The sequence below is a fragment of the Rhinolophus sinicus genome, linkage group LG11 (genome assembly GCF_036562045.2).
Source record: "Rhinolophus sinicus isolate RSC01 linkage group LG11, ASM3656204v1, whole genome shotgun sequence".
NCBI lineage: Eukaryota > Metazoa > Chordata > Mammalia > Chiroptera > Rhinolophidae > Rhinolophus > Rhinolophus sinicus.
The window spans coordinates 7,637,025-7,656,820 of record NC_133760.1 but is presented as its reverse complement, the minus strand read 5'-3'; the positions used below and the strand labels follow the sequence as shown (position 1 = coordinate 7,656,820).

Genomic DNA, 19,796 nt, shown 5'->3' with positions numbered 1-19,796 from the left:
GTCGCCTCTGCCAGCACCCCACTCCTCCAGACCTCTCCCCAAGCTGGATGGGGGGAACCCTGCGCCCTCACCTTCTGGTCCACGATGGAGCAAGCCAGCTGCTTCACATGGGCCAGCTCCGAGGCAGCGGGCAACAGCACGAACTCGCGGGTTAGCCCGATCTGGATGTGGAAGGAGACCCCGGGGCCCGGGGCCGGGACCTGGGGCAGCAGCGGTGGCGGCGATTGCAGCTCCAAGCTGCTGGTGGGTGGAGGAGACCCCGGCCCGGGAGAACCCGGGAGCCCGGCGGCATGGGAGGGGGCGGCGGCCATGGGGGGAGGCCCAGGATCCGCCGCCCGGCGCCCGCCCGGGATCCGGCTGGAGGAGCCCGGAGAACCCGGATCACTTAATCCAAGGGTCTGGTAAACTGGTGGTGGGCGTGCGGGACCCCGGGGATCCGAGAAGAGAAATCTGGCAGGTTGAGGGGACTGGAGGATGGCGGGACCCTGGGAAATTAGAGAAAAAGAATCTAGTGGATCAGATGCTCGGGAATCAAGGAATCACAGACGATCAGAAAAAAGATGGTTTGGGGGACCCAGCGATTGAGGGATTCCAAGAAATCAAAGAAGAAAATCTAGTAGGTCGGGGTCGCAGGGATCAGTAGAGGCCAGGATCTAAAGGCCCTTTGGAGAGAGAAGGGTTGGAAAAGGAGCAGGGGACCCCAGAATCCAGTGGCTCTAAGAGGATCCAATTAGAAGGCGGCCGAGGGACTCACCAGATCTTGGGGGTGAGGGGCAGGAATCTCTTGAGTCGGGGATCAAGACGGGCCCGGGGATGGGTAGAGGGATCCAGAGGGCCGGGGTGCTAAAGAGGGAATCTCACGGGTCTCGGAAGCTGGAGAAAAGTTCGGTCCCGGGCCCGCAGAGAAGGGGGCGTTACCGGCCGCGGTGTGGGGTGGGGCAAGGGAGGGTCGCCCGGCGCGGGTGGCTCTTTTTCCTTCTCTAAAGTTTAACTCGGCTGCGACGGCCCAGTAGGAAGTGTCCAAAGCGACGGCGCAGTCAGCCAATCGGCGCCGACCTCGGTGACGTCAGAGAGGGGCGGAGTCTGTCAAGGGGCCGGGGGCGGAAGGGGAGGGCGGGCCCAGCACCTCAGAGTTGTCAGTCTGGGGGACCTGGGGTGGGAGAAAGCGGGACAGGGAGGCAGGGCCGATTCCTCCCCCCAACACAGCCGCGTCTGCAAAGTTAACTTCCCTGAACTGGAGAGGGAGGGGCGAGCCACGCTCACCGCCACCACAGGTCGCGGGGACCGGCACGCAGGAGGCGCCTGGCCTGCATCTGGCGCTCATCGCGGGGTGAAAGGGTGGGAAACGGTGTCAAGTCCAGCTCGCTCTCTGGTCTAGGCCTCCGTCTTTCCAGAGTTGGCTCTGCCCTTCCGCGTCCCAGCCCCGAGGAGGGGGTGTTGCAGAGCTCCCCCAGCCCATTCCACAGGTGGGAAGACCGAAGCCTCCAGATGGGCAGAGGTTCATGTCTCAGGTCTCTCTCCAGCAACTTTGGGCAAGGTGTGGGGCGTAAACTGAAAGGGCCAGGCCTAGGTTACCTGTGCTGGATAGTCACACACAGGGTGGGTGGAAAAGGGGTGGTTTCCTTCCCTCAGCTCCCCAGGGTGAAGAGCCGAAGGCCTGGGGTGGCTTAAAGGGCCATAGCAACCAAGGAGGACAACACACCACACCACACCACTTTGTAGATAGGAGAACTGATTGTTCTCCTGGGGAAATGTGCATTTCTTTCTCCGTGTGACTTTAGGCAGGTGACTTTCCCTCTCTGAGCCTGTTTCTCTATGTGTTAGATCAGACAGTAATAGGAGGATCTTTGCCGGGATTAATGAGATTGTATCATGGTGCCTGGAACACAATAAATGGTGGCTGTCACCATAATTTGCAGGGATACCGGGGTGGGCACCTAAAGCATTCTGGTGGGTGGGTTTGTTCAGTCATCCAGCAAGCATAGATTGATGGCCTACTGTGTGCCGGGCCTGTCATAAAACACCTCTTTCAAAGAAGCATTTCAGACTTGATTTCTCTTCCCCAGCTAATAATAAAAGTGGCTACCATTTAGTTTACATACAGGAAGCTGAACCCTCAGAGGCAAAATGACTTGTCAAAGATCACCAAGTCAGTTGCTACCACCCCACCCCATTAGAAAGGCCAAAGCCTGGTTTGAGCTCCAAAGGCTACCCAATAAAGATGGGCCACCTGCCTGCCTGGGTTCTGGACCAGCACAGCTGGTTGGGGATGGGGGCCATGAGACGAACCCCCCTTCCTGGTAAAGGGTTGTTGGGGGCAGCTGAGGTTGGTACAGTAGCAATTGTCACCACATCCGGGGACTGGCTGGGGCTGGGGAAGGAAGTCTGAGGCTGGAGCTTTGAAAACCCAAACCACCACCTGGGGAAGCTGCTCAGAACCCAGAGGAATGAGGGGGGAGTGAGGCCACGTGGAGCCCATAGCCAGGCTCTTGTGTCACCTGATGGCCAGCTGCCCACCTGCAACCTTTTTCCTTGAAATATTAACATGTCCCGAGTGTGCGGTTTGCAGGACTTTGTCAGGTGTTCACAGGGGCCTGCCAGTGACTGGGCCTCATTCTGGGCACTGGGCACAGGCCTTAACAACCCAAGTGGTGCTGGGACTTGCCCAAGGACACTTAGCTGGTAGGTGGAGACCTTAGCAAGCAGAGGGAGTGACAAGGGACTGCATACAAATTCTGATGACCTGCTGGAGGCTTTGGGCAAGCCCGAGTCTCCCCCAATCTCATCCTCTGTAAAACGTGCATAACGCTCCTTACTTTTTGAGGCTGTGAGGACCCAGTGAAACTGCATGTGAAGAGCTTGGCACAGGGTCTGGTTCCTGCTAAGTGCACAGTTGACCACTGTGATTTGGCCACTTCAGAGAAGGGAAGGGATTCATCTGGGCCCTCACATCTCCTGGGAAGCTGCCAGCATGTGGAGGTGGGTGGGGAGGGAAGGGGGGCCTCACCGATACCCATCACACATTGTGGGGAGCTGTTGAGAGGGGCGAGTTGTCTTGAGCCTGATTGTCACATCATCTGTTTGTGGGGCTCTGCCCCCAGGGGAGGCAGCACTTAGGCACAGAAAGGAGAAGCACGGGGAGATTCGGTCCTGTGCCCCCACTTCCGTCCCTCCACCCACACCCCCGCCTAAGCTCTGGGCCCCTCTGGCCCCCCTTGCTCTACCACAAAACCCCAACCCATCTATCGCCTCTGCAAGCTCCACCCACCCCGGCAGGGCTGGTTACTCCTTCCCCCAAGTCCCCGGTCCCCTCGACAATCAGTACCACCACCCATCTTACTCCAAAGGGTTTATTGAGACAAGTTTCACATACAAGTCCAGGACAGAGGGGATGGGGCTTATGAACAGGAATCTGGAAAGGGGGCCTGAGGGCTCAGGATGGAACCCAAAAAAGAGTGAAATAAATAGAGGAAGATAGTGGAGGGCCAGGAGAGGAGACTGACAGACTATCACACAGTGATAACGACATGGGGGGAGGGGGGCTCCATTAAAATCCCATTTATTTATACAGATATACAGGGAGTTACGGGGGCCCAGGGGACCCCACTCCACCCTCTCTTGCCTCAGGGAGGGGCAAGAGAAGGCCTTCTCTCCCCCTGGGTGACCTGGTGGGGGTGGAGGGGGCTGTCCTTGGAGGAGTGTTGGGGAGGTAGGGGCGGGCACCTCCCCAGAGGGCGTCACCTGCTCCCCAGGCAGCTACTGACCCTGGAGGCATTGGGTAGTGTCTGGAAAGTTGAGTTGAGGGAACTGGAGGGGAGGGTGGTGGACTGGGTGTGCTTAGCACTCCCACTGGGGATAGCCCAGGTCCAGCTGGCTCCATGGCTCCCCGAAAGACCCAGAGCAGGGGCATCTGGGGTTCCTCCCAGCAGTTCCCATCCAGGTCTGGGAGGATGGAGAGGAGGGGTCAGGAGTTCAAAGAGAGAATCTGGCACCTTCTGGCATCTTGGAAAAGCTGATCCCCAAGGACACTCAGCCCTGGTTGTGCTACCGCCAGAAGGCAGGTCAGAGACCAGGAGTGGGTGTCAGGGCTGAGAGGAAACTCCCAGAGGCTATCTTGGAGGGTGGTTCCTGAAGGAGGCAACTCCCCAGGCTGGATGCTGGGGGAAGGGCAGACCATGGGCGAGCGCCTCCTGGGGAAGGGGCCTTTAGCACCACCAGGCTCCAAGGCAGGCGGGAAGAGGCTGGGAGGCACCTGTGGGAGACAGAAGGGAGGGGAGACTGAACCATGACCTCCAGGGTATAAGGAGTAAGGCAGCTCTGGGTCCCTCTAAGCCTCAACCCCGCTTCTGAATGTCCAGACGCGATCCCGGGTGCCAAAACTGTGACTACAAAACTTGGCACCCTCAGAAAGGCCAGGCGAAGGGGTGTGTTTAAGGGCCCTGTCGTGGGTGATGATACAGGGGGTTCTGCCTTCCTGAGCCAAGCCTGCTTCCTTCCCAGCCTCTCACCTCCGTCCCACCTGCCCGGCCCCGATCCCTGGCCAGGGCGGGGCCAGGTGGGCATCATACAAAGACCTTGGCCAGGGCGTCGGCGCCCGCACTGGCGATGAGGGCCTTGCTGGGGTGGCAGGCAACAGCGTGGATGGCCTCCTCGTGCTTCTTGCGGTGGGCCGTGATCTCTTGCACACACGTTTTGTTATCCAGGCTCCACAGACGAAGGGAGCAATCATGGCCTGCGCAGGTGTGGGAGCGGAACGAGCTGTCACCCAGCAGCACCGTACCCCCCAGACCTGACCCCTGAACCCCTCAGCCGGCCTCTCCAAAGGTCCTCAGAGTCGGGTGGGGGCTCAATCCTTCTCCCGCTCACCTCTGCCCAGTTACCTCCTGATGTCCCTCCTACCATCCATCCATCTAGTTACCAAGGGTTTCCTGAACACCTACTGTGTACTGGGTCCCAGGGGTACAGTGAACAAAATGGGCCAGTGTCCCTGGCCCTGTGGTGTTGACATTCCAGTGTGGGAGAGACAGTAAATAAGAAAACAGAATAAACAATGCCAGGTGCTCAGGAGTGTGTGGGTACAAGTCGGTCAGCGTGAGGACAGAATGGCCAAGGGCTACAGGGAGAAGAGCCTTAGGGAAGGCCCTGAGGACCGACAGGAGGCAGTGTGGCTGCCACAGCCTGAGCAGGAGTGTGGGGAGGTCGGAGAGCCGGGCTCAGCATGGCGCCCAGCTTTGAGGGCCATGAGCCCCTGGAGGGAGACGGCCTGACTTTGTGTCAGAAGGATCAGGCTGGCTGACGTGGAGGCCGGCTCTTTTTGTCCTTTTCTGGGGGGACCTGGGCCCTGCACTGCATCCTCCCTGCCAGGGCTAGATCTCACTCACCATCCCCTCACCTGTCTCCTCGGAGACAGCTGCTCCTGTCACGGGGCAGATTGGGAGGACGAGATGGGTCCAAACCCATCCACTCCCCCCAACTGCTCGCAACTCTGCACCTTCACTTGCTGACAGCTCGCTGACACACCACGAAGTGTGTGGCAGCCCCACCCCCATGGCAGGTCTCCCTGACCACCCACACACACCCTTTACCCCCTGGGGAGCAGCCCCCCCATCTGCCCAAGTCCCACCCCCATCCCTTTGAGGCACAGCCCCAAGGTCGCTGGGCCTCGGTCGCTTTTAACCACAGATAGCAGGGCAGCACTGAATGTGAAACAAGCTAACAAGCTTTTGGGGACCGAGTCAGATAGACCTGAACCTCCAAATGCCTGCAACTGGCTGGGCTGTGCCCAAATTACATAACTTCTCTGAGCCTTAGTTTCCACATCTGTACAATGGGGTAACAGTACCAACCTCCTAGGGTCATTCAGATTAAATGAGATGATGTAGGAAATGCCTACAGTGCTTTCCTGTCACCCAGTGGCTCCCTGCCCCTGCTTGGATTACTCTCTCACCAGCTGCCCCAACTTGGGGCCAGTGCCCAGCCCTGCCAGGAAAAGGAGCCAGGAGGGTCCCAACTTACTTCCCGACATCAGGAATACACCATTGGGGTCCACGGCCAGGCACGTGACCGCGTCCAGGTGGGCAACCATGGAGTGCACACATTTCCCTGAGGGGAGAGGGGCGACAGGTTATTGTCCCACTCGCCACCTTGCCTGCGAAGGTGAAGAGGCTAGAAGGGACGCTCAGAGCCTCCAACAGACCCCAGCGGTTCTGTGTCTGAGCCTGGTCCATCCCTGCCTCCCACAAGAACAGGGGAGTCGGGGAGCTGGGAAGGCTGGGCCTCACCTGTCCGGTTGTCCAGGAAGCGGATGCCTCTGTCATCATGGGCGGTGATGGTGAGGGGCTGGTTTGGATGACTCACCACCTGGTTGATCTGGGTGGGGCCTAGAAGGAAAACAGAGAGCGAGGACATCAGGGGCACATCGGGGGACCAGGACAAAGGCAAGAAAAGGACCACGCTCCCACACCCTGCTTCCACCTAGATGATGGGGGGGGACACCCAGCCTGCACCCTTCCATGGGCCTCACTGGTACAATGGGTACTGGGGCCTGCCCTGGCATGGGCAGGAAGATGACAGCCATTGAGACAGCTTGCCCACGCCACTCAGTGGGCTGATGTGTGAATCCCGGACACGCTCCCTCCTCTCAGCCCTCCTGAGACCCCTGCTGTCTGTAAAGGCAGTAGTTGGGACCTCATCTCCTTCCAACTCAGAGCCCCAGAGGGGATGGGGAGCCACCTGCAACTGAGCAAGCCTTGGATCACCAAAGCACAGAACTGGGGCCTTGGAGCATTCAGATGCCAGCCCCCCGCCCCGGGCCCCCTTACCGCTGCTCCCTGGGGACTCCAGCGTGAGGAGAGCACTCTCAGCCTCTAGGTCATACAAGACTGTGTCGCCAGAGCAAAAGGAGGCCACGATGTGTGCAGGTTCGATGCTGGTAAAGGCCACTGAGGTGGGGATCCCGTGATCTGAGGGCAGAGGGGAGCGAAGGCTGCCTAACAGACCAGTCTGGCCCTGGGACAGGGGTGCAGGAGCCACCCTCCTCTCAAGGCCTCCAGCTCTGTACAGCTCCTGTGGGAGCAGTCATAGTTCCCACTGTCCCTGTCCCCCACTCACCGCTGGCTGTGGAGAAGGTACAGAGGCAGGTGGGGCTGCTGCTGCTGGGCTCCCAGATGCGGACAGTGCCGTCGGCGGAGCAGGAGGCCAGGCGTTGGGTGGGGGGACTAAAGGCCAGGCCCCACACAGCGTCCCCATGGCCCTCCAGGACGTGGCTCAACATGCTCGGGTCTAGACCCACCAAAGGGAGGACGGACTGTGTTAGGGCTGCGGGCCCAGATCCTGGACAACCTGGGAGCACCAGCTCTGCCACCCTGCACCCAGCTTCATACCCATAATCGTCATGCCCTCAGAGCTTCACCACCGCAGCCTGCCCTGGTGGCTGTTCACACTGCCCACCAGCTTCTCTTGGAATATTTCAGGGCTCTGAAGGAAGCCCAGCAGGGAAGCCCCAGAGGGCAGGGATATTCCTCTGTTCCCTGCTGTCCCCCCGGGGCCCACAATAGTGCCTGGCACAGAGTGGGCACTTGATACACAATTTTTAGCACTTAGTTAGGGGAGAAGGAACAATGGCGATTCTTGGCAGCCTGGGCCCTGTGGGTTGGCCCCACCCTTGGTCCCAGCAGTCTTTTCTGCCCCCGTGCACCAGACTTGTCCAGTCACTTCAAAAGGTCATTCCCACAACTGCCTCCCTGGTCACTCAAGTCCACATGGGGGACTCTGGTCGGGTCCTGCTGACGTTCAATGTGTGGCAGCTCGATTGGCTCAGAGCACATTCTGCCAGGGACTGACCCCTGACCTTTCCCAGGCTGAGGCTGCTCTCTGGAAAATCGTGTTACATTCCTTGCGGGAGACACCGACCTCTAAACTCTGCCATGACAGGATGCTGCGTGAAGCACGTGTGTGATCAAAAGGGTTATCAACAGAGGTATCAGAGAATAGGGGGACAGACACAGAACAGAGGTGACAGTCTGGCCTACTTAACTCTTAAAGGTGCCCCAAAGATGAAACACAAACTCCCTACAAGCTGGCCCAGCTAACTTCTCCTATCTCATCCACTCTACTTTCGCCTCACCCACTCCCCCAACCAACCACATAAAGACACTGGCCGAGCCTGAGCGCAGCTCCTCCAGGGCCCAGCTTCCCTGGGCTGAGCCCCCGGCCCTCACACTGATTCTGAGTCAGCTCAACCATCTGCTCATCTTGTGTGACGCAGTGACGTGCTGAGTCATGCTGTTCCACGCTTCACCAGGCTGAGCGTCCTTGGTGTTCCCCCCAATACCTGCAGCGTTAGGTATAGGCGAATGCTCTATGTGCTAAGGGAATGACGCGGCCCCAGTGGATGATGGGTGGGCGAAAGGGAGGGAGGCAGAGGGAGTTGTCTCACCGTAACCATCATAGGGGTCCATGTTGAGGTCTGGAATCTTCCAGCTGTGGATGCGGGCATCTGCCCCACCACTGTAACAGTATTCACTGTTGCTGCCCAAGGCTACTGCCAACACGGGGCCCCTAGAGGATACAAAGGGGGAGACAAACAAGTCAGTGCTTGCCCTTCTCCAATCCCTCCCTGGGGACCGTGAAGTTCTTTCTTTACTAGCATTTTCCAAGGATGGCCAGATAGAATTCAGCATCTGGGGCTCTTGTGCCACTGGGCAAGTAGGCTGTCCCCTGCCTCCCCCCACCCTCCAGGTCTGTTTCCTCCTCCAAAGGCTGTGCTGAGAACGAGCTGAAAGTGGACAGTGAAAGTATGCAGAGCACCAGGAGTGAGGGGTGTGTGTGCAGAGGGTCACAGGGACTCAGAGCCCTCCTGCTGCCCTGCCTCCCGCCATCGGGCCCCTGGAAAGGCAGTGAGCAAGCCAGGGGTCAGCCTGCCTTTGGGGCATCTCCCTACCTGTGAGCCCGGAAGGCGTGGATAGGTTCCACGTCTAGTGCAGCATTCCTGTGGGGAGACAGATGTCACCCAGAGCCCCCTGTCACCCAGTCCCCTGGGCCCAGCCCTCCAACCCTGGGTCGCTGCCCTTACTTCTTGGCTGTGACAGCCTTCTGCAGGTTCCAGAGTTTAAGTGTGCCATCCTCGGAAGCGGTGAGCAAAGCCGACTGGCTGTGGTGGAAGGCCAGGGCACGGATGCCATCGTAGTGTGAGCGCAGGGTGAATTTGGGGTTCCATGTCTTCTTAAAGGCATCTTTGCTGTCAGACAACTGGGGTGGGGGGAGCTGCCTCAGGTCTTCTCTTCCACCCCGGCAGACACTGACATCCAGGACTGCAAGGATCTGTCCTACCCCCACCCCAGACCCCCAAGGAGCACCCCACAGACTGGCCTCCAGACCTGGACATTACCCCCTTCCTCCTGGCCCTGCAGTGTCCCCCCTACTCACTCAACAAGTTCCCACAGTGTGCAGGGACTGTAGGAGACAGGTTCTGGGGAGACAAGTGTCCAAACCCCTGGGATCTCACAGCTTAGAGGGGGTTGGGGAGACACTCAGGATCGCCCACCAGTGCGTAGGCTTATGAACTACGAGCAGTGTTATGAATTAAAAATGCCCTGGGCAGAGGCACCCGCAGCCTTACTGCCTCTGTGGGGGTCGACTAGGCTTTCCTGAGCAAGCGGGACATGAGCAGGACCTAACGAGACAGGGGAGGGGACTGAGTAAGTGCATGTGCCAAGGCCCTGAGGCAGGAGGCAGCAAGGTGGGGTCCTGGGGTGCAGCCTGAGGGAAGACCTGGGTGGCAGAAAGCAAGGAGGAGAGTGGCAGAGGGTGAGCCCCCGTTCAGGAACCTGCATCTCATCCTAAGTGAAGTGGGGGGCCGAGGGAGGGTTTAGAGCAGTGAAATGACAGGTTTGTTGCAGCCGCCCCATGGGAGGCTCGGACTGGGGAAGACACTACGAGTGGCTGCAGAGGGAAGAGTTCAAAGAGAGAGGTTAAGAGGTCATAGGAAGTCTCTCTGGAAAGAGAGGGCATTTAGACATGATGCTGGGGCAGGGAAATGGGACAAGTACACACAGTGGGGAGAAACAGGGATACTGCACATGCCCTAAGGCTTCGCTCTCCAAGTGCAGACCCAGGGAGGGCCATTCGGGAAAGAGCAGACTATCAGGCAAGCCTCAGTGCCCTGCCCCAAGAAGGGCTTCAACTCTGACGAACCCTTTCATCTAGGCTCTGTCACCCAAGGTTCCTGCCTCAGCTGTCACTTCTGCCACACTCTTTAGGGTGAGAGAATCTACTGTGGTGTGGGGACCCCTCACGCGCACAATCCCCAGGAGGGGGTCAAACTCAGGCAGCTCCCAGCCTCCCGTCTGGCCTCCCTTCCCAGCTTCCCACAGCAGTCGCCCTGACCTTGCGGGGCCACCAACCACCTATCCTGCTAAACAGAAGCCGTGGGGAGTGCTCTGCCACAGGAAAATGCACACACATGCAGAGTTCGAGATTCCCAGAGAGCCAGCTGCCTCTCCATGTCTCGGGCTCACACACCAGCCTTAAGGTCCCCTTTCATTCCAGCCCAGCTGCCCTCCCTAGCCCCCCTATGCACCAGAATGACATGAGGTTTTGGTTGCTGGCTGGAGGCCATTAGCTCAATTCCTGCGTCCTGCACGGACTCTTACCCTCACTGCCGCCAGCCCAGAGCCCCCTTCCTCCTCTGATGCTGTATTTCAAATTCTGTTCCCCCCTCGCCACGCCCCCAGCAATAGTGGGTCCTGGACTTGAGATGCCCATAAGCTGGGGCCGGAGGGAGTGTCGTCTGGAGAAGAGCCTGGCACCGTGATTAAGATACCGAGTCTTCTAGGCCCTGCAGCTTGGGGACCCTGTGAAGTCCCTCAACCTGTCTGCGTCGGCACCCCTTGTCCTCATGGGTAAGGGACTGAGCACAGGCCGTGCACACAGTCAGCACCCAGGAAGCGCTGGCACTGGGCAGGATGCCCAACAGGGGTCGTGAGGGGCGGGGCACCCCGAGAACTTACATCACAGCTGAGGTCGTTGTCATTGGTGACGGTGAGATCTGCCAAGTCCCCCAGGCTCACCTCCCCGCCCCCGATAGTGTCCATGATGAAAACGTCTGAGGAGAAGCCAAAGGAACCTGGTGGGGGGAGGGGAGGGAGGGGACAGAGGGGCCGGGAGAGAGAAAGAGACACAGAGAGGCAGAGAGAGAGAGATGAGGTGTGAGAAAGAGAGACAGGGAGAGGACAAGATCAAGAATCACAGCTGGAAAGAAAGAGACAGGGACAGACAGACAGGGCAGGACAGACAAAAAGAGGGGGAGACAGACAGACAGACGAACTTTTGGGACAGGGAGGCTGCAGACTAGAGGCCAGGCCTCGACCCTGAGGACACAGAAGCCCTGGGCTTAGCTCTGCAGCCTCCCTCTGCTGTGGGTGTCGCGGGCCCTGCGGGACTGGACCAGAGTGTAGGGGCCTCTTACCTTCGTGTGGCCGGGGCTGGGGTGTGCCAGGAGGCGGGCCAGTCACTTTGGGGGGCAGCCCATCCACATCCCGAAGGTCGGCCAAAATTCCCTGGAGCTTGACCCGCCGGCTTTCTACAGGGACGAGGCACCGGGCAGGAGTCAGCCACCAATTCAACCAAGCCAGGCACAGGTGATACCTGCCACCAGAAGCCTCTCCTGCAACAGTGGGGAGGCCGGGGAGCCCTGGCCCCAGGGCAGGGGTGGGGGACAGGCAGAGGAGAGCCGCTGAGCGGGGAACCCCTCTGGGCGGCCTTGCTGGAGCCTGTCCCCAGTCATCCTCCGTGACCCGAGGGCCTCTTAGCTCAGTCACAGTATGGGAGGAAGATGGAGCAGTGCCCCATCGGCCTCACCCCCTCGGCTCCCCATCCTGTTTCCTCCCTGAGGTCCGCCAAGATCTGGACGCACGCATGCGGAGAGCTGGAGGCCCTGCTGCAGGAAGAGCCAGGCCTGCCTGTGTCCCCACAGGGATTTTCCAGGGAAGAGGTGCGGGCCTGGCCACTGTGGAGTGGGCCTCGTTCTCCTCGGCTGCCCTCGTCTCAGGAAGTATAACTATCCGGTGCGGACCCCAGGGCAGGAAGCAGCTGCAGGCAGCTGTGTGTGCCCCCAGAAAGCTCCCCGAGGAAGGCTGGACAGAAGACCGTCCACTCACCCAGCTCACGGTGGGGCCCCTCTGCAGCACATCGCCGAGGGTCCGGAGAGCCCTCCCCGTCCTCTCCTGAGCCTAGAAAGTCAAACTCGTTGATGGCATCTTCTGAGTCATCCTCCTCATCCTCGTCCTCCATTTCGGGCACCAGGGTCTTGGACGGCAGCTGGGCATGGAGAAAACCAGACCGGTCAGGGGACTCATGCCCAGAGGGCAAGCCTACCGGGTCTTGGAACAGAGAAGACAGGGCTCCCTGTTTGGAACTGTGGTGCAGCAGCAGCCACCAGCACCCCCCACCAAGCCCCACACTTTGGGAGCTGTGCTCCCCCTGCTGGGAGCCTTCAGAGGCTGCACCTTACTAGCGCTGGGTGGGGCCGGCCCCCAGCCTGCTATGGAGACCCCTCCCTCCTCCGCCTCCAGCTGTGATCCCCTCACAGCCCTCCTGGCTTTTGCTCCCCACAATCCCTGCCTGGCAGCACAGTATTTCTCCTGAAGAAAAGCCGACAGACAACCTGCCTCAGGGGAGAGGGACGATGTTTGTGTCTATGTGACTGGCTGAGTGTATGGAGGTGCACAATAGAAGTGAGAGCAGCCCCGCGGGTGTAACAGTAATAACAGCCCTCATCAAACACTGCCGGCCCCTCTGCATTATTCAGTGCACTGAGTAAGACTCACACATATGATTTCACAACCCCAAATACGGACGGTTATCATTGCTGTAATTATTCTTCCCATTTTACAGATGAGGAAACAGGCTGAGCAGAGCGAAGGCCCTTGTCCCAGGCCACCAGATCCAAGCCATCCCCTCCACACTAAGACAACTCTGGGGCATGGGCTTCCCTGGGGTTCTCCAAGTCTTCCTTAGAACTTTCCAGATTAGCTGAACTTTAGTTTTCTTATATAACCAGTATGTTCTGCTTGCAGAATGATAAAAAAAGCCAAAAACAAAAACAAAAAAAACCATGGTTCCTCCACTCTAAGAAACAGAATGCAGGGCAAGTGAATACTGAGTTTGCCATTTTCCACGCTCGGTCTTAACCAGGGGTAGAAACTAAATCATCCTGTTTTCCTCAGTCCCATCCCAGACTTGTGGATTTAGGAGCAGCCTGGCACCTGCATTTCCCACACGGACACCTTTTAGACACAGCCTTATGAGATGACACCTTGCATGATTCTTTACCCTCTCATGGTGTAAGCATCACATTTTATACAAAGTACCATCCAGGGGCTGTGCACACAGAACCTTCAAGGCTTAAAGGAGTTCCAGAATTTTCAAAGACAATTCTGGTATCTTAGTTCTGCTGTAAGCATGTAAAAGCATACCCAGCCCAGCACCGGGAGGCTGACGACCACCAGACTCGACCACTGCCTCTTCCAGGGAACCTTCTCCCTCCTAAGTGATTCCGGCCTGGACCATGTCTTGGGCACCCACGGAGCCGGCCTCAGTGAACAACTTGAGGGTGAGGCTGACCCCCTCCAAGCTCAGCACCCCAAGCTGGGTCTGGAGTGGTACGAATTTGGAAGCAACACCTTGTAGGCATCTGTGAGGGACCAGCCTCTCGTGGGCAAGGGAGGCCCAGAGGGCTGGCACACGGGCACTTCCTCTTCCTTTCCAGAAGACCTAGGGCCAGGGTTTTGACAGCATGCCCAGAGGCCGTGGCAGGGGTCAGGGTTCCACAGGACTGTACAGGTGCTCTGCAAGGCCCACAAGAGAGGGCCTGTGACTGTTAGTGCCACAACACTGCAAGTATCACTACTACCGCCACCACAGAACGCCTGCATGGTCAGCCACTGTGCAGCCAAGGCCTTTCTAGGCGTGAACTCATTCAAATCAAATCCTCTGCAGCCCCCAGACAGGGACCCTCAGCCCCAGAAACTGAAGCTAAGACCATCAGGTGCCCAATGTTACACAGACAGGACAGTGGACACTCGGGGAGTCCCGGGCAAGGCTTTCAAATCAGTCTGGTCACTGACGGTCTGTTGTGTAGAGACAGGGTCTGGGGAGGTGTGAAACCCCCACACACTGAGGCACCCCACAGGGCAGGTGGTACAGGGGCAGTGACAGAGTATGAAAAGTCAGTGATAATTTCTGACGAGGGGTAGGAGGAACCAGCACTTGGGACCAGGGGACAGCAGTACCGGGGAGCTCGGGCTCAGACACACCCTGCTTCTCCTGTAAGCCAAGCTCCAGGGTTTTGATCTGTGTCCTCCCTTCCACTCACTACATTCACTGAGCACGTAGGCTGGGCAGGACCCTGTGCTGAGCCACACTGGGGACATGGGACGGAGGAGAGGCCAGGACAGACCTGGTCCCTCACAGGGATGCGAGGCGGAGGACACAGACCTGACACGAGACAGGGAGACCAAACCCCCAAGAGGTTCCTGAGCTTATAAGGGGAGGGCAGCAAGGGTGAGTCAGGGAAGGCTTCCTAGAGGAGGGGGTGTCTGAGGTGGGCCTGAAGGAGGGAGGGAGAGAGGGAGTTCTGATGGGGAAGCAGGTTAAAAAAAGGCCGTCTCGCACAGATGCCTCCTCTACAGGCACACGTCCCTGTCTCCACTGTGGCATGTCCCTTTGTATGCGACTGCTTACAAGCCCGCCACCAGCCACAACTCCTCTACGTCGGGAACTGTGTCTCCATACCCTTGCTGGCAGCAGAGCTGGCCCGTGAGACCCAAACTGACGTTTACTGGACAAACGAGACTATGCTACGCCTCAGGACAGTACCATCGAGATGGCAGGGACACAGGCTGTGGCAGTTAAGGAGGGGGGTGAAATGTGGTATGCGCCATATTTTGAGGTCAAGCTGAAGGGATCTGGACTTTACCCCATGAAGTGTCCCGGGCCTGGATCCTGACACCAACAGCAGACGGACACTCACATCCTCCGGAAGCCCCCATGGAGCCCTGCCCCCACCCAGCCACATTTATTCAGGGTGCCGGGGAGCACCATGAAAAGACCCCCAGAGTCCCTGCCTTGTGGAGCTTACCCTCTATGGGGGGACAGGGAGCCACTGCCACACCAAACAATATCTGAGCATGACTGTGATCAGACTGGCCCAAAGGAGAGAGCGCTGTGGGGGCACCACGGGGTTGGCCTGGTCTGCAGAGTTCAGGAATGACCTCTCAGGAGCACCTGAGCTGAAGCAGGGAGGACGGAGAGAACAGGGGCACAGGGGTACAGAGGCGGGCCCTCACAGTAAAGACCTAGGCGCCTCTGAAGGCTACTGAGGCAAGGGGATGGGGACTCGAGGATGTGCTCAGGCCACACACAGACCAGAGGGAGTCCCCCGGCACCTGCAGGGGCACAAAGCAGGTGGGTCCTCTGGGAGGAGAGCAGGGGAGGGGAGGAGCACTTGCTCTGCTCACACCTCACCTTCACGCGCTGCTTTTTGTGCTGCACACTGTCCAGCTCGTCGTCCTCGTCGCTGTCCTCGTCCTCACAGCTCTGCAGGAAGGGGATCTGCTCCAGCACCGAGCCGCCCAAGCGCTCTCTGCCATCTCTGCCCGCCGCATTCCTGCCACGACAGGGGGGGACAGGGGGGGTTAGTCCTGTCAAGGGACAAAGCTCCGATGGGAGGGCACCAAGGCTTGGTGGCCAGAGCCGAGACCCAGCTCTTGGGGCTGAGCCCACCCTGACCCCGGAGGAACCCTGACTGGTCACACCCAGGGCCGCAGCCCCAGCCTCTGCCTGACAGGTGATCACCCCAAAGCAAAACTTCATTTGGACCACAGACTGGACCCACCTCCTCACTTGAGTTCTGAGCCCGAGTTCCAGAGGACTGGCCCCCAACCCTGACCACACATGTCCCCGATTGTCCTGACTCAGGAGAGCTACACAAGAAAGTGCCACTGACTCCGCAGCCCCCGTTCCCACGGCCTGGTCAAACCACAAGCGCAGGTCAGGGGAGTGGCAGACAGCCCCAGCAGGAAAGAGGAACTGGTCACCCATGCGCAGGCCCTAAGCCAGCCCGGCCCTGGGCGAGCATGCACTCGCCCACTGACAGATGGCACTCCTGGCCCCACCTTCCAGCCTGCTGTTTAATGCCCAACTGAGTGACAAGTTTTAGCAAAAGAAGTTATTTGCCAAACCTGACTCCAGGTAGAAAGGGGGTGGAATTCAAAGTTCAGATAAATGCAAACAGTCTCCTTTTTTGCCACTAGGCTGATGCTCTTGTCAACGGCCGGGTACGTGGTGACTGCTCCGGAGAGACCTTTCCGCCAGCTAGCCGAGTCCAGCACGCACTTCCTGGCCTCCGCGTGCACCGCCTCCAAGCAGAACATGTCTGTGCTCAGCTGCCAGGACACCATTCTCAGGGTTTCCTCCCCCACAACTGGCTGCCTTGGCTCAGCCTCCTCCTGCCCTTCTCTCTGGCCTCTCGAAAGAGGAGAGCCCCCAGGGCTGTCCTCGCACCTCCTCTCTGCGCCTGCCACCTACACTCTCTCCCTTGTGACCACCAAGTCCTGTGATTTTCACAAACCTCCCATGTGCTGGTGAACTAGTTACACTTAGGAGTCAAGCCCCTCTCCCCGCCACCGCCCCCCGCTCCAGGCTCGCTCCTCGACACCTGCACTGGGGTCACCAGGCACCTCCTCCACTCATCCGAAACGGCCCCCTTGACGTGCCACTCATCTTCCCCATCTCAGCCACTGCTGCTCCCAGCTGCTCAGACCAAACTCTGAAGGCAGCCCTAATGTCTTTCCTTTCTCCCCACATCCAATCCTTCAAATCACGTCAACTTACCCTAAAAACCCATCGAGAAGCTGGCCACTTCTTGCCCCTCCACCTAACGTCCCCCATTTCTCACCTGGACACTGCCATCCTCTCCCAACTGGTCTCCCTGCCGACTCATGCCCTCATTCAGCCGCTGCTTCTCGAAGCAGACCAAGTGTATCAGATTACGTCACACCCCAGCTGGAAACCACTGGCTTCCCACAACCCTCAGACTAGAATCCAAACTTCTTATCATGGCCAATGAGGCCGTTTGATCTGACTCCTGAGATTTCAGCCTCACCACAGACCACAGCCCCACATGCTCGCCCCACTGCAGCCACGCTGACCTTTCTGCTGATTCCCAAACATGCCAGGTCTCCTCTGTCTCGGAAACTGTCCACTTGCTGTTTCCTCTGCCCAGAATATTCTCCCTCCACCTACTTGTGTGGCTTACCCTCCATTTCCTGCACTTCTCTGTCCAAACTTCACCTCCACAAAGAGGTCCTTCCTGCCCACCTCATCCAAAGTGTTTCTATTTCTCCCATCAGTCTTCCTTATTACCCTGCCTTTTCTTCATAGCACCTAACATCTCATTATTTATTCTGATGGGTAACGATTATGGATGAGAGAATGAGTAAGAGCCAGAGGGCAGTGACTATGTGTCTTGTTCCTTGCCAGGTCCTAGCATGAGGCCCAGGGGCTGCCTGAATCAGCAGGTGCTCGATTCAATGTCTGCTGAGGGGTGTACAGGGCTAAACTTCAGCAGAGAGGCCAAGCTGGAGATGAGCCATGGTGCATGTATCAGCACAAAGGCGAGGCCATGGGAGCATATGGGCCGGGGACCCAGAACAGAATCAGGCTCCCACAATGAAGGGACAGAGGGTTCCGGAACAAATGAGCCCAGAACATGCTCCAGGAAGGAAGTGGCCGGCAGAGCCTCCACGAGTACTGCTGAGTTTTCTGACAATGGCCTTCATCAGGAGGGAGAAGGCAGAGGGCTGGATCCACCAGGCCCACGGGCTCACCTCTTGATCTGCTCCTCGATCTGCTTCACCAGCAGTGACTCCCCGCCACTGAGCCCCCCAGGGCCCGGCGTGGCCCTGGGGCCCCCTTCACTGGGCTCCACGGCCCCATTGAGCTCCAACGAGCGGCCCAGTAGGGACCGCACGCGCTTGGACCGCATGTCCAGGATGGTGTCGGTGTAGCCCACCTCTTCCAGGTACCTGCGGGGAGGCAGAATCAGTGCGGGGCAGGCATCTTGGGGCTTCTTTTGATACTGCAGGCGTATATGAAGGACAGCAACTTGGGATAGCCTTTTTGGAGGAGCAAGAGTATACACCAAAGACTATACACCAAAATTTTAAATAAGCACGTCCTTGACCCCGCTGTTTCACCTTCCAGACTACTGCCAGTGGCAGCCTTCTACATGGACAGTGCTGTGACAGATGCTCGCCGCGATGTTGGGCAGGAGAGCCAACCTACACGTCCATGGACGAGGGCTGTGGAAGCAAATTACTGATGGGACGCTAGGCAGAAACTAAACGAGGCAGAGCACCAAAAAAAGATGGCCACGACAAATGGCTTAAAGAAAACTGTAAGTTACGTGTTCTGTACAGTTCAAGTGTTTGTCTTAAAAGTGTTCATGAGTACGTAAGTATAGACTACACACACATACAACTTGTAGTACGCTACCCTCTCCCTCCAAGGCCAAGAAAGATGTATATTAAACTTATGAGTAGGGCTGGCCCTAGTGGCTCAGGTGGTTGGAGTGCTGTGCTTCTAACGCCCAGGTCGCCAGTTCAATCCACATGGGCCAGTGAGTTGCGCCCTCTACAGCTAAGATTGTGAACAACAGCTCTCCCTGGAGCTGGGCTGCCGTGAGCAGCCAGAGGTTGGCGTGAACTGCTGTGGGCTACTGTGGGCTGCCGTGGGCAGCGTGAGTGGCTGGCGAGAGCTGCCGTGAGCGGCCCACCGGCGACCGACTGCCTCAGCGGGGGGGAGCAAGGCTCATCTACCAGCATGGGCCAGGGAGCTGTGTCCTACACAACTAGACTGAGAAACAACGGCTTGAAACGGAGTGAGGGGGCAGGCGGAAGAAAGGGGAAAAAGAAACAAACAAACTTATGAGCAGTCAGTGACCTCTGGAGAATAGGACTAGGAACATAAGAGGAACTTTTGCAACTTATTCTATTCACTTCTACAAATGAGCATTTATTACTTCTGCAATCAAAAAAAAATATTGAAGCCAGTCAGTACTGGTCTAAAAGCTAACAACAAAAAAAGGTGGGGGGGATTATGGTTATCAGTGGCTTCAAAAGATACAAGCCAAAAATTAATTAATTAATTAAAAAATATGCAAGCCAAGAATTCCTTGCTGGTCCTCAGAAGGCGCCTCGAGAACCTTTTTCTGTTTACTGTGACCCTGTCCCTTTGGGACCTCTGCCCCCGCACATTAGACAAGACTTGCCTTCACTGCCGTCTCATTGTGTGCCGGCGTGTGTGAGGCTCCCCAGCAGAGGAGAGGCGGGGAAGCATGGGGGTGAAGAATTTGGGCTCTGGGGGCTCTGGGGACGGACCGATGGAGATCATACCACAGACCTTCCACTCATTAGCTGTGACCTTATGCAAACAGATACTCTCTCTGCACCTCAGTTTTTTAATATGTGAAAGTAAGGGGAACGCTAGCAGTTATACCACATGAGGATTTACGTGACGCATCAACGTGAGCCAAATGTTACCGGCGCCCGGCACACACTAGCTGGCGAGTGCTGCCTGTCATAGTCATTTTTATTGTTTGAACACCCTAAGCTAGCAATTGCGCTTCTGGATATTAACTTAAGGAAATTAAGGATACAGAGAAATAAGGAACCCCCTGATGTTTGTCACACTGTCTGTAAGAACACCTTCAATGAAATACAAGAAGGGGCTAGCTA

General features: G+C 57.8%; 2 protein-coding genes across 4 annotated transcripts in view; both read right to left on the bottom strand.

Moving 5' to 3' along the window:
• Positions 1-1,000, bottom strand: part of PRKD2 (protein kinase D2) — a 31,473-nt gene extending 30,473 nt beyond the window's left edge. The window contains exons 1-2 of the mRNA XM_019752637.2: positions 755-1,000; positions 72-485 (exon numbers count right to left, since the gene is read on the bottom strand). Of these exons, the coding sequence (XP_019608196.1) occupies positions 72-311 (240 nt within the window). The 5' untranslated portion in view covers positions 312-485; positions 755-1,000. The remainder of the gene's footprint in view (positions 1-71; positions 486-754) is intronic.
• A 2,334-nt stretch (positions 1,001-3,334) lies between these two features.
• Positions 3,335-19,796, bottom strand: part of STRN4 (striatin 4) — a 26,018-nt gene continuing 9,556 nt past the window's right edge. For 2 of the 3 annotated variants that reach the window (XM_074316214.1, XM_074316216.1), the window contains exons 5-18: positions 17,889-18,086; positions 15,526-15,667; positions 12,159-12,318; positions 11,468-11,581; positions 11,010-11,125; positions 9,074-9,249; positions 8,942-8,989; positions 8,438-8,559; positions 7,111-7,281; positions 6,822-6,962; positions 6,282-6,380; positions 6,016-6,102; positions 4,509-4,732; positions 3,335-4,252 (exon numbers count right to left, since the gene is read on the bottom strand). In XM_074316214.1, coding sequence (XP_074172315.1) covers positions 4,563-4,732; positions 6,016-6,102; positions 6,282-6,380; positions 6,822-6,962; positions 7,111-7,281; positions 8,438-8,559; positions 8,942-8,989; positions 9,074-9,249; positions 11,010-11,125; positions 11,468-11,581; positions 12,159-12,318; positions 15,526-15,667; positions 17,889-18,086 — 1,744 coding nt within the window. In that variant the 3' untranslated portion in view covers positions 3,335-4,252; positions 4,509-4,562. The remainder of the gene's footprint in view (positions 4,253-4,508; positions 4,733-6,015; positions 6,103-6,281; positions 6,381-6,821; positions 6,963-7,110; positions 7,282-8,437; positions 8,560-8,941; positions 8,990-9,073; positions 9,250-11,009; positions 11,126-11,467; positions 11,582-12,158; positions 12,319-15,525; positions 15,668-17,888; positions 18,087-19,796) is intronic. The other variant, XM_074316215.1, reaches the window with a different exon arrangement.